The 13,878-nt window shown below is 50.8% G+C and overlaps 1 protein-coding gene across 5 annotated transcripts; it reads right to left on the bottom strand.

Moving 5' to 3' along the window:
- Positions 1 to 3,048: 3,048 nt before the first annotated feature.
- On the bottom strand, positions 3,049 to 13,651 carry SCNN1A (sodium channel epithelial 1 subunit alpha). 5 transcript variants are annotated; one of them, XM_090054531.1, is made up of 15 exons: positions 13,295 to 13,651; positions 13,100 to 13,178; positions 12,127 to 12,274; positions 9,421 to 9,818; positions 8,847 to 9,102; positions 7,809 to 7,996; positions 7,317 to 7,417; positions 6,908 to 7,071; positions 6,578 to 6,676; positions 6,293 to 6,410; positions 5,910 to 5,988; positions 5,582 to 5,639; positions 5,374 to 5,429; positions 4,065 to 4,140; positions 3,049 to 3,811 (listed from the first exon to the last, which is right to left on the bottom strand). In XM_090054531.1, exons 4-15 carry the CDS (start codon positions 9,792 to 9,794, stop codon positions 3,485 to 3,487), a joined length of 1,896 nt encoding a protein of 631 aa, XP_089910657.1. In that variant the 5' UTR covers positions 9,795 to 9,818; positions 12,127 to 12,274; positions 13,100 to 13,178; positions 13,295 to 13,651; the 3' UTR covers positions 3,049 to 3,484. The 5 variants fall into 5 exon arrangements, with proteins under 5 accessions (XP_089910657.1, XP_089910648.1, XP_089910676.1 ...); XM_090054522.1 differs by lacking the exon at positions 12,127 to 12,274; XM_090054550.1 differs by lacking the exons at positions 12,127 to 12,274; positions 13,100 to 13,178; positions 13,295 to 13,651 and adding an exon at positions 11,972 to 12,101.
- Between the last annotated feature and the right edge of the window lie 227 nt (positions 13,652 to 13,878).

The raw sequence follows: 13,878 nt of genomic DNA, 5'->3' as shown, positions 1-13,878 counted from the left end.
CAGCCAGCTTCATGCCTCCACATGGGGCTTCCAGCACTCCAGCAGGAAACCACATGTGAAAGCAAGCAGGAGCCCACCCAGTCCAATGGAGGCACTGAGCTGCATGCCATGTACATCTTCCTGCCCAGCTGAATGGCATGTGGCTCCCAGTCCATGCACCATCGGCCTGGCTGGCCCTCCACATGGAGCTTCCACCACTCAGCAGGAAGTGGGAAACTATGCGGAGGCAAACAGGAATCTGCCTGGCCTGATGGTGCACAACTCGGTGCCTCCATGTATGGTTTGCTGTCCAGGCCAATGGCAAGCAGTTCCCAGTCCATGTGCCATCAGGCTGGGTGGGTCCTCCACATGGGGCTTTCAGCACTCCAGCAGGAACCATACACGGAGGCATAGAGTTGCATGCCATCAGCCTGGGTGGGCTCCTACTTGCCTCTGCATGCGGCTTTCTGGTGGAGTGCTACTAGCCCCACGTGGAGGCATGGAGCTGGCCATTCTGCCCAATGGTCCATGGACAGCAGCAGCAGCTTGGCACCTGACCTGGCCTCCAGCACACCACAACATCCCTTGAGCTGCAGTGCTGAGCTGTGACCACTGCCTCCTCTTCGTGGGAGCAGGCAGGAAGGCAGGTGGTCCTGGTGTTCGACACTGCGAGGCACACAAGCAAAAGACCCTGCCTGCTTGCCCATTCCTACCCCTGGCAGCAGGGCATAGGGATGTTGTCCAGGTTCTCTTGTGGTAGCCTGAGATTGCCCACAGACATCTCCCCACTCCTTCAGCACACCTGTCCTGCCTTGCCTTCCACCTGCCCTGCTGGCTCTTTCCACAGCCCTGGCAGTCACCTGCACCCCCCACCCCCGGCCCTACTAGTGTCTCTCATTCCCAACCCACTGCCCCCTACTCCAGCCCTGCAGGGGGGGTGGGTCAAGCTGGTCCCTAGCCCTCTGCAAGCTTTACGTGCCCCAAAGGCTTCAGGAGGGAAAGTGAGCCTGATCCAAGCTCTGGCTAACTCGAGAGTCTTAGGCCCCACCCCTGCCTCCTCTCCCTCTGACTTGGGGCAAGGTTTAGGGTTTTCTGCCCTTTTTGCAAGAGGCTCTTGCAGGCTGGAACTCTGCCAGCCTGCAAAGAGCTCTTCGTAAAAGAGGAAAATCCATGTGTTTTTCTGTTAAAATGAAAAATCCACTTTTTTCTTGGTTAAAAGACAAAATCTGCATTTTTTTTTTTCATTTCCATGGGAAATGGAAAACCCGGATTCCTGGTGATTAGACTCTGACCCAGGGTTGGGGAGACCTTGGTTGAAATCTGTGCTGTGAACCAGGCAGACTAGGACTGAATTCCAGGTCCTGTGTCTCAACCAAGTACCCTTTTGTGATCACTGGGTTCCATAAACACAAGCATACCTAAATGAGAATAACTCAGTGATGAGCTTTGGGTGCAGACCGAAGTGACAAATTTTGCCCAATCTGGCCACAGAAAGCAGTTTATAGCTGTGACCAAATGTAAGTACATGGCTGTAAACAACTTTAAAAATGGCCGATCCAGTGAAAATCTGCCCCCCTCATTGCATCAGGTATCAGAATTCAAAATGTATCTTCTTTTGTAACTTGTGTCTGCAGTTCCCAGCCTGTTGCTCTTTTCAGAATGGGAGTGGGGGAAAGAGTGGAGGAGTTTAGTCTGCGATTTTTTCTCCTCTCCCCCTCCGTCCCCTTGAGGGTAGGATGGATGTATTAGAGCCCCCCCTGAGGTGAAGGGGGCTTCAGTTCATCCACTCCACCCTTCAGCATCTGCTGGGGAGCCCTAAGAATGCCTTTCCCCCTCCCATTCTGGAAGCAGCAAGCACTGGCAGTGAGCTTTACCATTGCTATGGGAACCTGACTGCAGGCTTCCTTCCCCCTGGAACCAACAGTGAACTTCTGTTTGGTCTGGGGTAACTTTGTCTCTCAGAACAGAAATCATTCTGAGTTACAACTCGGAGCTGCACTTCTGTCTGCACCCTTTTTTGAGGAGGCAGTCCTTCAGTTTGTGGTCCTGCAGCTGCTTAACTGTGGATCCATCTCCCGGTTACCAACTTCCTCAGTCCCTTAGTTATGGAGCATCTTTACGTTATACATTCTATCACTACAGCTTCATTGTCTCTTGTACGATTTCCATAAAAGTTTCTTAGTGTTCTCGTGCTTCATTGCAGTGCAAAATGAAAGGTCTCCAAACTTGTTTTCCATTAATAATTCCCAAGTTGCAATCAGTCCTTCCCTGTGCTGGCTGCACAGCAGCCTCTCTGCCACTGGGGGGAATGTTCAGCTTTTGAACACAAAAGGGATGAGCTCATAAGGGCTGTCCTGGCTCTGCACTAGGCTGGCTCTATTCTGCCATAGCATGCACCTGAGCTAGTGTTTTGGCAGCTCAGTCTAGGTATGTTCTCAATGACAGGCACTACTCTGTTTCCTAGAGGTCCTAACTAAAGGCGGCACAAGACAATAAAGTTGTCCCAGAACATTCAGGAAAGAGGCAATTAGCTGCATGGAGTGCAGAAATGAGATGTGTGTTGGGTTGCAGATAGCCTTTTCTATTGGCCAGTAGCATGCTTCAGAAGATTTCAGATCTTAAGCTAGAATGTGTTTGGAGGCAGCTCATGCATCCATACTGGACCCCAACCTGTCTGTCCCTGCCTTCTCTTCCTCCCCCCACCCCAACCCAGTCACAAACTCTGGGACTGTCTGGAGTTTGGTGAAGGAGAGGATACTGATCTGCACAGTGAGGACAACTGTACAGAAAAACTAATTCCAGGCAGGTATTCCCAGCCTCCTCCCCAGACTCTAGCAGGGGCAGAAATAGTCAGCCTGGACTCAGCTGCAAAATTAACAGCTCAGAGCTAACAAGGTTCTTTGGGTAAATGTGATATTTTTTTTAGAACAATTAAATCTTTGGAAAAATGTTCCCCATACTGGGAAGAGTCATGTGTGCAGATTTGTAACGTATCTATGCTGTAGAATTTCACATCCCCTTGCCTCTGTCCCTTGTTACACACAGGCAAACCAAGCCACACACAAAATCCTCTTTGATTAGTTCTTGTTTTCTAATGGTTACAGACCAGAGTGGGTGTGACCTTGGTACAAGGAAAAAGAGAGAGAGTGTGTATGTGAACCTGAAAGAGCTCAGTTGACCCCCACAATATATTTGTTTCACTGGGTACCCATGACAATGGTAAGTACCAGATACTAAGGACATTGCATTGTGGGAGAAGGATTGTAGAATTTGCCACCAGAAGAGAGTATAAATTACCCATCACCAGTAATAGTGCAGTGATCTGCTATGATCTGATCCAGGTAAAGAAAGGACAGGTATAGCTAATCCACAGTTCCTCTAGCACCAAGCAGGAAATTGGTCCCTGCTTCGGTCCGCCACACAGCTGCAGACCCAAGGACAAGATCAATGGTGTAGCGCATGTGACCCCTGAGCTACATGTAGGCAGGATATGGCACCAGAGTCCTCACTCCAATCCCGTTTCAGCATCCCTGCTGGACTCGCATCTTTCCAAGCTGTTGTAGGGGGGCAACGTGGTCACAACAGCTTCAACAGTGAAGCGGTGTGGGGTGCTGGGGCCAGACACCTCGGACTGGAAGTCAGTGTTGTCATGGCCACCTGGGGGTGGCATAGTGGAGGCAGGCTCATGCCAGGTGCGGAGCCAGCGGAAGGACAGGATACAGGTGATGACGACGAAGTCCAAAATCAGCTCTGCAAGCTCAGCCACAGAGAGAACAGAAGAACCAAACCAGAGGCTCCACTGATTCCCCAGCTGGGAGAGGAGGGTCACCACCTAAAGGAAACAGATGGAGAGAGTGATAATGTGGTCTGCAAAAGGGCCCTGGTCTTTCCACTCACTAGCAGGCACGTTCCCAGCAAAAGCATCCATGCCTGGCCTAGGACGACATCTCCATCCCCCATCCTTCTACAGGAAGAAAAACATAGATGCTAGTGATGCAGCTGAAAGGAACAGCCTCCAAAGCAGCAGAGCATCATGCTGGAGAAAGAGCAGGTTGGTAGAGATGGCAAGGGGTTGCAGTATGTACCGTGAAGGCAGGAGACTCTCCATTGGTTTTATACTTCCACTCCTCAAAAAATATGTTCACTTTGGCAACTCCATTCCTATTATTAAGAGAGAAGGAGGGAAATGATGACAATCTTGCAGCCTCTGCCTGTTGGCATAACCTCCTCATTTTGTTTTTCCATTAAACTTTCACATCCCCTTGATTTGTACAGTTCCCTCATCCTGCTGTTCTTGAGACTTCAGTCCGACATTTAAGCCTGAAGTCTTTCCCAGATTCCATGGGGACCTTCCAAACAGGAAGAAAATTCCCAAAAATGTAGTGTCATTTCAAACCTATGATCCCTCAGATCCACGGCAACTACAGTTCTCATGTCACCCCTACCCCTTCCTGGCCCCCTACCCCCATCCTTTAACACTCTGCTAAACTTCACAGCACTAAACCCATGCTCTTACTATTCATGGAAATTCATGCGACTGTCAGTTTAGCCCTTCCTTAAGACTGGATCATTCCTTCTGCCCAGTCTCACAGGATCTTGGAGTCGTCATTGACTCCACGATGAACATGGGCCGGCAGTGTGGGGAGGCAGTCAAGAAGGCCAACCGTACCCTGTCGTGCATCCACAGATGCATCTCGAGCAGGTCCAGGGAGGTGATCCTCCCCCTCTATACGGCACTGGTCAGGCCGCAGCTGGAGTACTGCGTCCAGTTCTGGGCGCCACACTTCAAGAGGGACGTGGACGATATGGATAGAGTCCAGAGGAGGGCCACTCGTATGATCAGGGGTCAGCAGGGCAGGCCTTATGAGGAGAGGCTACGGGACCTGAACCTGTTCAGCCTCCACAAGAGAAGGTTAAGGGGGGACCTTGTGGCCTGCTACAAACTGGTCAGGGGGGATCAGCAGGTATTGGGGGAGTCCCTGTTCCCCCGTGCGCTCCCAGGAGTGACCAGGAATAACGGTCACAAGCTGGCGGAGGGTAAGTTTAGATTAGATATTAGGAGGCGCTACTTCACAGTCAGGGCGGCTAGGGCCTGGAACCAGCTTCCAGGGGAAGTGGTGCAGGCTCCTAGCCTGGGGATTTTTAAAAGGAAGTTAGATGAGCACCTTGCCGGGGTCATCTGACCCCGGTGCTCTTTGCTGCCAAGGCAGGGGGTCGGACTAGATGATCTACCTAGGTCCCTTCTGACTCTAGCTACTATGAAACTATGAAACTATGCTGAACTGTCACTAGTTTGGGCCCCAGGCCCTGACCATCCCTGCATTTTATCTCTACCCATAGAATCATCTCAGTCCCCTCACCCTAATGATTCCTCCCTCCCCCCCGAGTTCTTACCTCTTGGATGTGATATTATACTTATTCTGTTGGGAAAGCATGTGAAACACCCAATCCTGAAATGAAAGTACCAAGGGCATCATCAATACGTTCTACTGTGAGGAGGCTGGGATCTCTTTTTGGGGGATAAGAAACTGATGAAACTGATGGAACAGGCCTGACACCCTGTGCTGGGGAAGGGAGTAAAAGCAGGAAGATATCTTGTTACCTCAGAGAGGGCAGAAGGCCATCGGGAGTATCCAGCTGATAGGTGGTATTCTGTCATCCTGAAGGGAGAGAGGCATTGGTGATGGGTCAGACTGGGACATCCACAAGGTAAGTGCTAACACAGCAGCCTCCACCACATGCAGCCTAACTTTGCTTCATGCTGAGAGGTAAGAAGTTAAATGTCCCTGAGACTTCTTACTATAGATGCTCAAACTCTCCTCTGCCCCATATCACTGAACAGTTTCTCTAGCCAATCTAATTCTTTGGCATTAATCCATCTCTAGGAATGAGAAAAATTTTAGTTCACCTTACAACAAACTGAAACTTACTTGCAAGGTTTCCGGCATTTACGGAAACAGCCCAGAATGTCAGCTTTGAATTCAGCCTGGAGCTTATAATAGCAGTAACCTGAGCAAGGGACAAATGAGTGAAATGCAAGGTCAACATCTCTGAACAAGGAAGAGAATCTTGGAGGCATGTATGTGGGCAAGAGTAGCCCAGAAATGGGTACCCTTCCCTTGCCCCTACCTCCTTTAACATTCTGAGGGGCCTACTGCGCTAGGGAGAAAATCCCAGAGAAGACCCCTATCAGAGGGGTGAGCACCTTCCACGAGGGTCTGCTGGGAGATTCTAACAGTTAAGGTTAGAATAGGTAGGTTTACAAAAGCCTGGGGTATTGCTATGTAATTCCTCCTGTCCTGTGATCACTTACCCCAGGCTATATGCTTAGTATAGTCACAGTACTCTGCTCCAGAGGGCAGGGGGTAGAAGTAATATGCACATCCACAGCGTTTCACCATATTCAGCTGAAAACAGGATCGAATGCAGACCTGGAACCCATGAGAGAAGGGGAGAGCTCAAAGGAACCCAAATCCACAGACCTCACTTCAAATCCCAGTACCAAGAAAACAGAGATCCCTTTGTGGCAAGTGGGGCTGAGATGGTATTCCAGAAAGGTAAGGAACAAGCTTGCCTTGTACCAGAGGTCATGGGTTACCTGTTCAGTGTAACGGGATGAGTAGAGGTTCTGCACAGGCACATCTTTCCCATCCTCTGTGCAGTCACTGTAGCTGCCCCCAAGACGCAGAGTCATCTCCTGATGATTCAAACAATAGTATAGCCTAAAGCATCTGATACCCAACTTCCTTTCTACCAGCTTTTAGTCCCATCTACTCCAACCAATAACTGGGTATTCCTTCCTGCTACCACTTTCTCCCTGCTTTCCCCTTTTCTATCTCACCAATTTCCTACTGAAGGAAATCTTCCCATGTGGTTCTCCATGGAAGCCCACACCCCCTCTTCCCCATCTCAACTATTCCTTCCTCACCTTTCTCATGCTGATGGAGGTCTCTATCCCTGGACGTACATTGAAGCCCCCATCATCCATGAAAGCTGGTTCATTTTGGTTATGGACCATCACCCTGGCTCCTGTCACTGTGGACAGCAGGGGAATGAAGTCGTTCTGCTCCGTGCGCACCACCAGTGAAAGGCCTGCAGTGGTGTCAGAAAACTAGGGTGATCAGGGCCATGGAAGGCAGGGAAAACAGAGATCAAAGTTCAATGAGGGGTAACATAGAGCCAAGATAAGCTAAGAACAAGAAGGTAAGGATCTGGGACTGATAGAGACAGAGCTCACAGGGAGGGAAGAAATCTGCCACTACCAAAAGGAATAAGCCCAGCAGTGTCCCACTGCCCACAATCTCCTTCTGCCCCTCAGCATCTTCTGTCACTCTCACCATTATTGATCCCAGGCAGTGAGGATGTCCACAGGCTGCTATTGTCATCATTGAATGTGTAGCAATTTCCATAAATAGGATGATGGAAATGAGTGTAATTCCTGGAGAGAAATGGAAATGTTCAGATGAGGGGCTGTCAGGGCTCTGGAGCAGAGGCAGTATATTCTGAAAGGAACCACTCCTCCTCCCACCCAACAGTAAGGGGCTTCAAGCACTGCAGGAGAAACATGTCTGTGGTATGAACCAGGCCTTGGAGACAGAGCCCAAAAACTGACCCTGGCATAGCAGAATCTTTGAACTGGAGATGCCAAGACCCCAAGGGAAGAACTCAACCCCACAGTCTAAGATTATAGGAAGTAGGTGCCTGAGGACTTAACAATGGAGAATGAATCTGACTTGTGTCCTATATTCCATCAGCTTTTGTATCCTGACCCAAGAGGAAGAATGCAGAGGGCTCTCAGCATAAGATGTGGAAGTCCCCCAAGTACTCACGCCTTGTCACATGTAACATCATTGAAGCGGCAAGCATAGATGAAACTCTCAAAATTAGACTCATCTACGTCCTTAGTGCTAGGCATCCGTGCCAGAATGTTGATGTAGTGGAAACTGTACCACTCTCGCACAGCATCCACACCCGATGAGTATGTTTGGTGGAAACAGTCATCACTTTTCTCATTGCACTGCAAGAGAAAAAGCAGCTATGTCACAGATTCCAAGTTCATGAGGAAGGGATGAAGCAGGAGGTATATGAGCTCCCTGACTATGGATAGGGAACAAAGCAAGGTAATACTTGACACATGCATATAATGGACATGGGAGAAGAGTCCCACAATCCAGATCCTCTGTGGAAGAGAAGCTCCTGGGCAGGAGAAAAGAGCTGAGAGTGATGGAGGAGGCAGCAAATTGCAGAGAAGTTTCCAGAGGGATAAGAAAGACCTAGCTATGGGTGTTTGCACACATGCCAGGAGGCTGCTCTGACATGCTGTAATTAACCAAGCCTGCTGGAGTGTGCTAACTGGTGTGCCCCAGCCAGTCTTGGCATCTTGTCTATCATCATCCCTGTGCTTCAAAATGGTGGTTGAAGCACTTTAACTAAAGCTTGTTCAATGAGCTTTAGTTAAAGTGTCCCTGTCACCATTTTGAAGCATGGTGAAGACACTCCGAATTTTAATTAGAGTGGCTCTCAGAGCTGCTCTAATTAAAGCACCCCCACCCTGGGAGCACATGTAAAAACGCCCAGTGTGGTGTGCGAACAAAAGTTTTACACTCTGAAAGAGAGGATCCTTCTCCATGGGTGAGTCATGACTAGACCTTTTTTCTTCTATGAGATTCTAGCAAGCTCACTCCTCGGGTTCTTGAGGGAACAGGCTGGGACCTGAACACTCTTCCCAACTCTTTCTTCAGCAATGGCTGCAACAACTTAACTGTATTCCTAGGTGGTGGTGGTGGCTGAAGCTATTGTTACAAGATAGTTCCAGCTGCCTCATCAGATCACAGAGGACAGGACCAGAAGGGAGCTAGATACCTTACCAAGAGAAAGCCAATTTTCCAGTCACTTTTATCTACAGGAGGGTTGTTCTCCTCCACAATAGCTGGGTTATCACGCTTGTGCCTCCGCAGTGGGTGTCGCTGAACATAGTGGAACAGGCTTCTGGAGCTACGTTTGTGTGTGTACTGGGCAGCCCAATCACTTTGTGCCACAGACATGTTGTAGTTGTACATGTCCATCAGTGTCTGGTGGGTGATCCGGTCCAGTTCATCCAGCTCCTTCTGAACAGCACTGTATCTATGAGGTGGATAAAAGAGACTCCCAAATCAGGGTGTGTCTGCACAAGGAACTTTCCCATCATAGTTGCACTTACTCTGCTACAGCTACACCTGTGTAAGTGCCTGTGTGGACACTATTCCGGTATAAGAGTGTTTTTGCTCTGATATAGTTACTCCATTGTTAAATAGCAGTGGAGCATGTACTCTGATTTTGTTATGGAGACATGTACTTTATGTCTCTACCTCCTGTGCAGGAAAAAAACAAGAACATGGATATTCACCTTGATCCCACAAGGGTACAACATATGCTTGCAGGCCATGGGAGTCACTCTCATACCTGTATGGGTTGAGGGTACACAGTGTGACAGCAGGGAAGGTCAGCCTGTCTGAGTTGAGGTTAAGGTTCAGGCTGACGGGGAAGCTGAAGTACTCCCTGTAGAGGATCCCAAACTGCCAGTACATTAGTCCAAAGGTGAGGAAGAAGAGCACAGACCAGAAGGCCGTCTTCATTTTGTTCTTCTTGGAGCACACCAGCCGGATGGCTCCGTGGATGGTTGTGTTGCTGCAGAAAAACTGGAAGAGCTCCCGGTAAGAGTTGTGGAATTCAATGAGACCTTCGTGCTTCTCTTCTGCTTTCTCTGGCACCTCCTCATGCTTTTGCTGGTGTTGTGCTCCCTGTTTGCGCTGCCTCATACTCTCCTCTTGGGGCATCTTTTCTACCTTTGCAGCTCCACCCTATGACACAGAAAGCTCAGAATCAGGCACTGCAGATACTAGCTGTGACTACTGCAACCCACCTAATATAGGAAATCTGTGCCCATGCAAAACCCTGGCTCCAGTATCCTGCCCAATACCCCAGCACCACAATACTTAAACCCTATCCCTTTATGCTATGGCACCAGCCACTCCATCCAGTGACTTCTGGCCTGCTTAAGTTCTCCAGCAGCCTGGCTTCTCAAAACATACATCCATGTCTTCCCAGCACTATGATTTCCCCAATCCAGCACTCCTCCAGCGCATAATAACATTAACCGTATCACCTTGTCAAACACCCTGTTCTGTCCATACACATCACTTTCCAAAAGACTCAGACCTCTTCAAACAGACACTCAGATTGTTCTAACACCTAGGCTTCACTGCATACAAACTGATCACTCCCAGCATCCTGGTCACTCCATATGCACAGCATTACAGCCTCTCTTCTACATACTACCACCCTCTCCAGTGTCCTGTGCTCTCCACACCCACACTGCTATTTCCCCACCTCTCTGACCACTCCACACACTCTACCAGTGCCCTGTTCTACCCACAGTCCCTCCTCCTCAACTTGGCCCTTCTACAGACACGCATGCACACTTGTGTCCTATCCAGCACTCTGCCATTTCCTTTTACAAACTGCTAATATGTCCAAGACCATGATCCATCCACACACACCATCATCCTATGCAGCAACCTGGTCCCTTCACACTCTTGGACACGTTCTCTCCCCACCACTCCAATTCCTGCCTGCTTGCACTCATATCTCCGGTACCTCCAAGCACACCTATCTTCCCAAGCGCACTCTCACTTCTGTGAACAAGCTGCCATCCAGCCCAAGCCCCCAGTCCCCCCATGCACACACTCAGTGTCTGCCTCTTCCCCAACAACTTGGCTCCTCTGGACATGCCATCCATATTTTCTTGATAATATGCCAGTTCTCCCAACCTCTCTACCACTTAGTCATACTTACCCCACCCAACACTGCCCAGTCCAAACAGATACCCCGCCCCAGGCTCTGACCTCTCCACACACTCACCACTTGTCCTCACCAATGCCACCCTATCCATTACCCCAGCCCCTCCACCTGCTTCCCCTTGTGTCCTCCCAAAAGTGCACACCTACAGCCCCTTCTCCCCAGCAACGGCTTCTGTCCCATTCACCACCATCCTCCGTAGGGCCTGGTGACCTCCACAGCCACACTCCTCTCCTTCCATTGCCCTCATGACTACACACACATGCACCCACGTGCACACACGCCATCCATGCATGCCCTACCAGGACCATGCTGTCCAGATAACCCCTCCTCCCTCACCTGGGCCTCTGCAGACACCCTGTAATCCTCCTACACCAGGTGCTCTCCTCCCCCAACACACGGTAAGCGCACATGTACGGTGCTTTCATGTACACTGACCAAGTACGCACACGAAAGCTGCGCGCGCGCCCGCACCCCCCCCACCGAAGTGGATACACGCGCGCACTGAGCATGCGCACGCGCCCGCGCCCCTCAAGCGCCCACCGCACCGCAGGACCCGGCGGCGCTGCTGCACCTTATCCCCGGGCGCTGCGCCCGCGCTCCGCTGCCCGCTCCGTGCGGCCGGCTGGGAGTCCAGCCCAGCCCTGCCCTGCCCGCCGCTCAGGACCGGACCGGCTCCGGCTCCGGCTCCGGCTCCGGCTGGCTCCCCGCGCCGCCTCATTAGCATGGCATTGCCCGCGGGCGGGGCGCGGCGTCGGCCGGCGGAGCCCGGCTGCAGCCCCGGGGCCGGCCCTGCCCGGGCCGCCAGTCTTCACGGCCGCGGGGCAGCCCCATGCAGCGGCGCACCTGCACCGCCGCCACTGCTCCAGGCTCCCTCCCGCTTCCTTAGGCGGGCCTTGCCGTGCTCGCTCTCTCCTGGCCGCCCGGTGCCCCGTCTCCTCTGCTCCCCCTCAGCTGCCACCTTTCCCTGCCCCCTCATATTCAAACAAAGCACCTCGCACAACTCAATCCTGCCCCCGCCTCTACCACCGCCAAGGCTCTTCCTAGCACTCCAGCCAGTCTACATCCCAGACTGCTTGGACCCCGGTACCTCCACGAGGCCAGTGCCCCTCTTCCCACAAAGGCTTCTCTGCAGCTTGTCATTCACAGCACCCACCTTCAAGTGACCGTCTGATCTTCACTCCGGTCCTGCACGTTAGGTCTCCTTTTCTAGGGACTGTCCACAGAAGCCTGAGCCCCCACTTTTTTGTCCCTCTGACAAGACCCCTAGGCCTGCTCCAGAATACACGTGGGAAAGCTATTTGTCCTGACCTGAAGGGACAGTCAGTGGATTCTTCCCTGCTCTGCTTCTTCCCAGAATTAGGTCCACGGCTCAATATTTATTCCTGGCAGACAGCACTACCTTCTCTTCTCAGGATCAGTTCTGGTGACAGGAGTCTCACCAGTTCCCCACAGCAGACTTCTCGTACAGAAAGAACAGAAAGGACAGGGTGTGAGATTTGTACCTGTTGTTGTCTCTTGCAGTCCTCACATTTCAAACCATTCCTTCTTCCTTCTGCTTTCTGACCTTTTCTACCCTCTATTTGCTGGGACTGGCTTCCCTAATTTTGTCTCTTGCCATCATATCTACTGCCTGCTTACCGGGGGCAACAAACCCAATTCTTCAGCCAGCCCTGTTTCTCCTCAAGTAGCCTGGCTCTTCGCCTGCCTTATTCTCTTGGTGACATTCATACATAGGTTGCCCTCCTTGTCTAGTGATTTGCTGTTCAGGTCCTCCCACCTGAATCTTGAGTTGTTCATGGAGCTTCTTTTCTCCTTCACTTTGTTTTCACTTTCACTTTGTCTGAATTTCACCGGGAGCTCCAGCTGCATCTCTAGCCTTCGGATCATCTCTTCCATAAATGCTGTGAGCTTGCTCTTTACCCAGCTTCAAAAAAAGCTCCTGACTGTGTCTCATAACTACCACCTTTCCTCTTTGGGATGCACTGTATTCTCCTGAGTTGTCCTGCCTCTGTGTTCACATCTGCATTTGCTTTAGCTTTCTCAGATGTGTAACGGGGACCGGAATGACATTTCCTGGGTGGATTAGACAGCTGAGATTCATAAACTGCTCTGGGGAGAGCGGAGTCGCCTGTGTTAAGTATTATTATGAAAATTCCATCAAGGATTAGTTTCCTGAGCAGTTTGCCTGGGCTGAACAGAAACTCCTTCCCTGGTGCCAGTGTGGCCTCTCAGACAGCGTGGCTTATGTTCCAGACAGAAGGGGACGCTTGCCTATACATACCTGCACATCTCCTGCTGCTCCATGGAGGCTTTTATGTACAGGGAGATCGCTTCTTTGGCCCATGCAGAGAGAGTTGTTCCTGGAAAAATGTTGACAGGGTATAAAGGAGGCTGGTGGGGAAACAAATAAAAGAGAGAACCCTCTCTCCCTCCCCCTTTCACAATAAAAAACACTGAGATGCTTTATAGCTCTTACCCCATCATTTTCCTGATTATCTCCTGCCCGCACACAATTGATTCACTTATGCCACCTTCGGCCCTGCACTAAACTCTGCTAACACACCACAGACCACACCTAACTACCAGTTTCTCTACAGTTCTGACTTCTCCTGCTCTAGCAATAATTTAGGAGATCTCAGCCACAGACTCAACATTGCAAAGAGTCTGGTTTATGGCCCATCCATGTGAAGCTTCCAGGGCTGGACTCGGAAAAGCCGTGTGTACAGGTCAGAACTGGAATAGCAGCTGGCTGAAGACTGGGAGGGATGGGCTTGAGGCAGGATTCAGGGAGGAGTGAATCCCTATGAAGCCATTAGTGACTGGGGAGCTCTATGCTGAGGTGTGTTTGCATCTGAGTATTTTTCCATTCTCCCCAGCTTCCTCATTCCAGCCTTAACAATAAAACTGTTAGAGCCACCTGGCTTCCCTTGCTTCACCTCCCACCTCGCTGCCTCCTCCCCTGTCCGTGCTTCTTTCTTTTCCTGGAAACTTCGGGCAGATTCAGCCACCTAGAACCAGTTTCCCTACACCTGCAGTTCCTTGGCTGACTGGGATAGCACA

The sequence above is a fragment of the Crocodylus siamensis genome, chromosome 1 (genome assembly GCF_052110815.1).
Source record: "Crocodylus siamensis isolate JL-2025a chromosome 1, ASM5211081v1, whole genome shotgun sequence".
Taxonomy (NCBI): Eukaryota; Metazoa; Chordata; order Crocodylia; family Crocodylidae; genus Crocodylus; species Crocodylus siamensis.
This window is presented reverse-complemented; position numbering and strand designations above follow the sequence as displayed.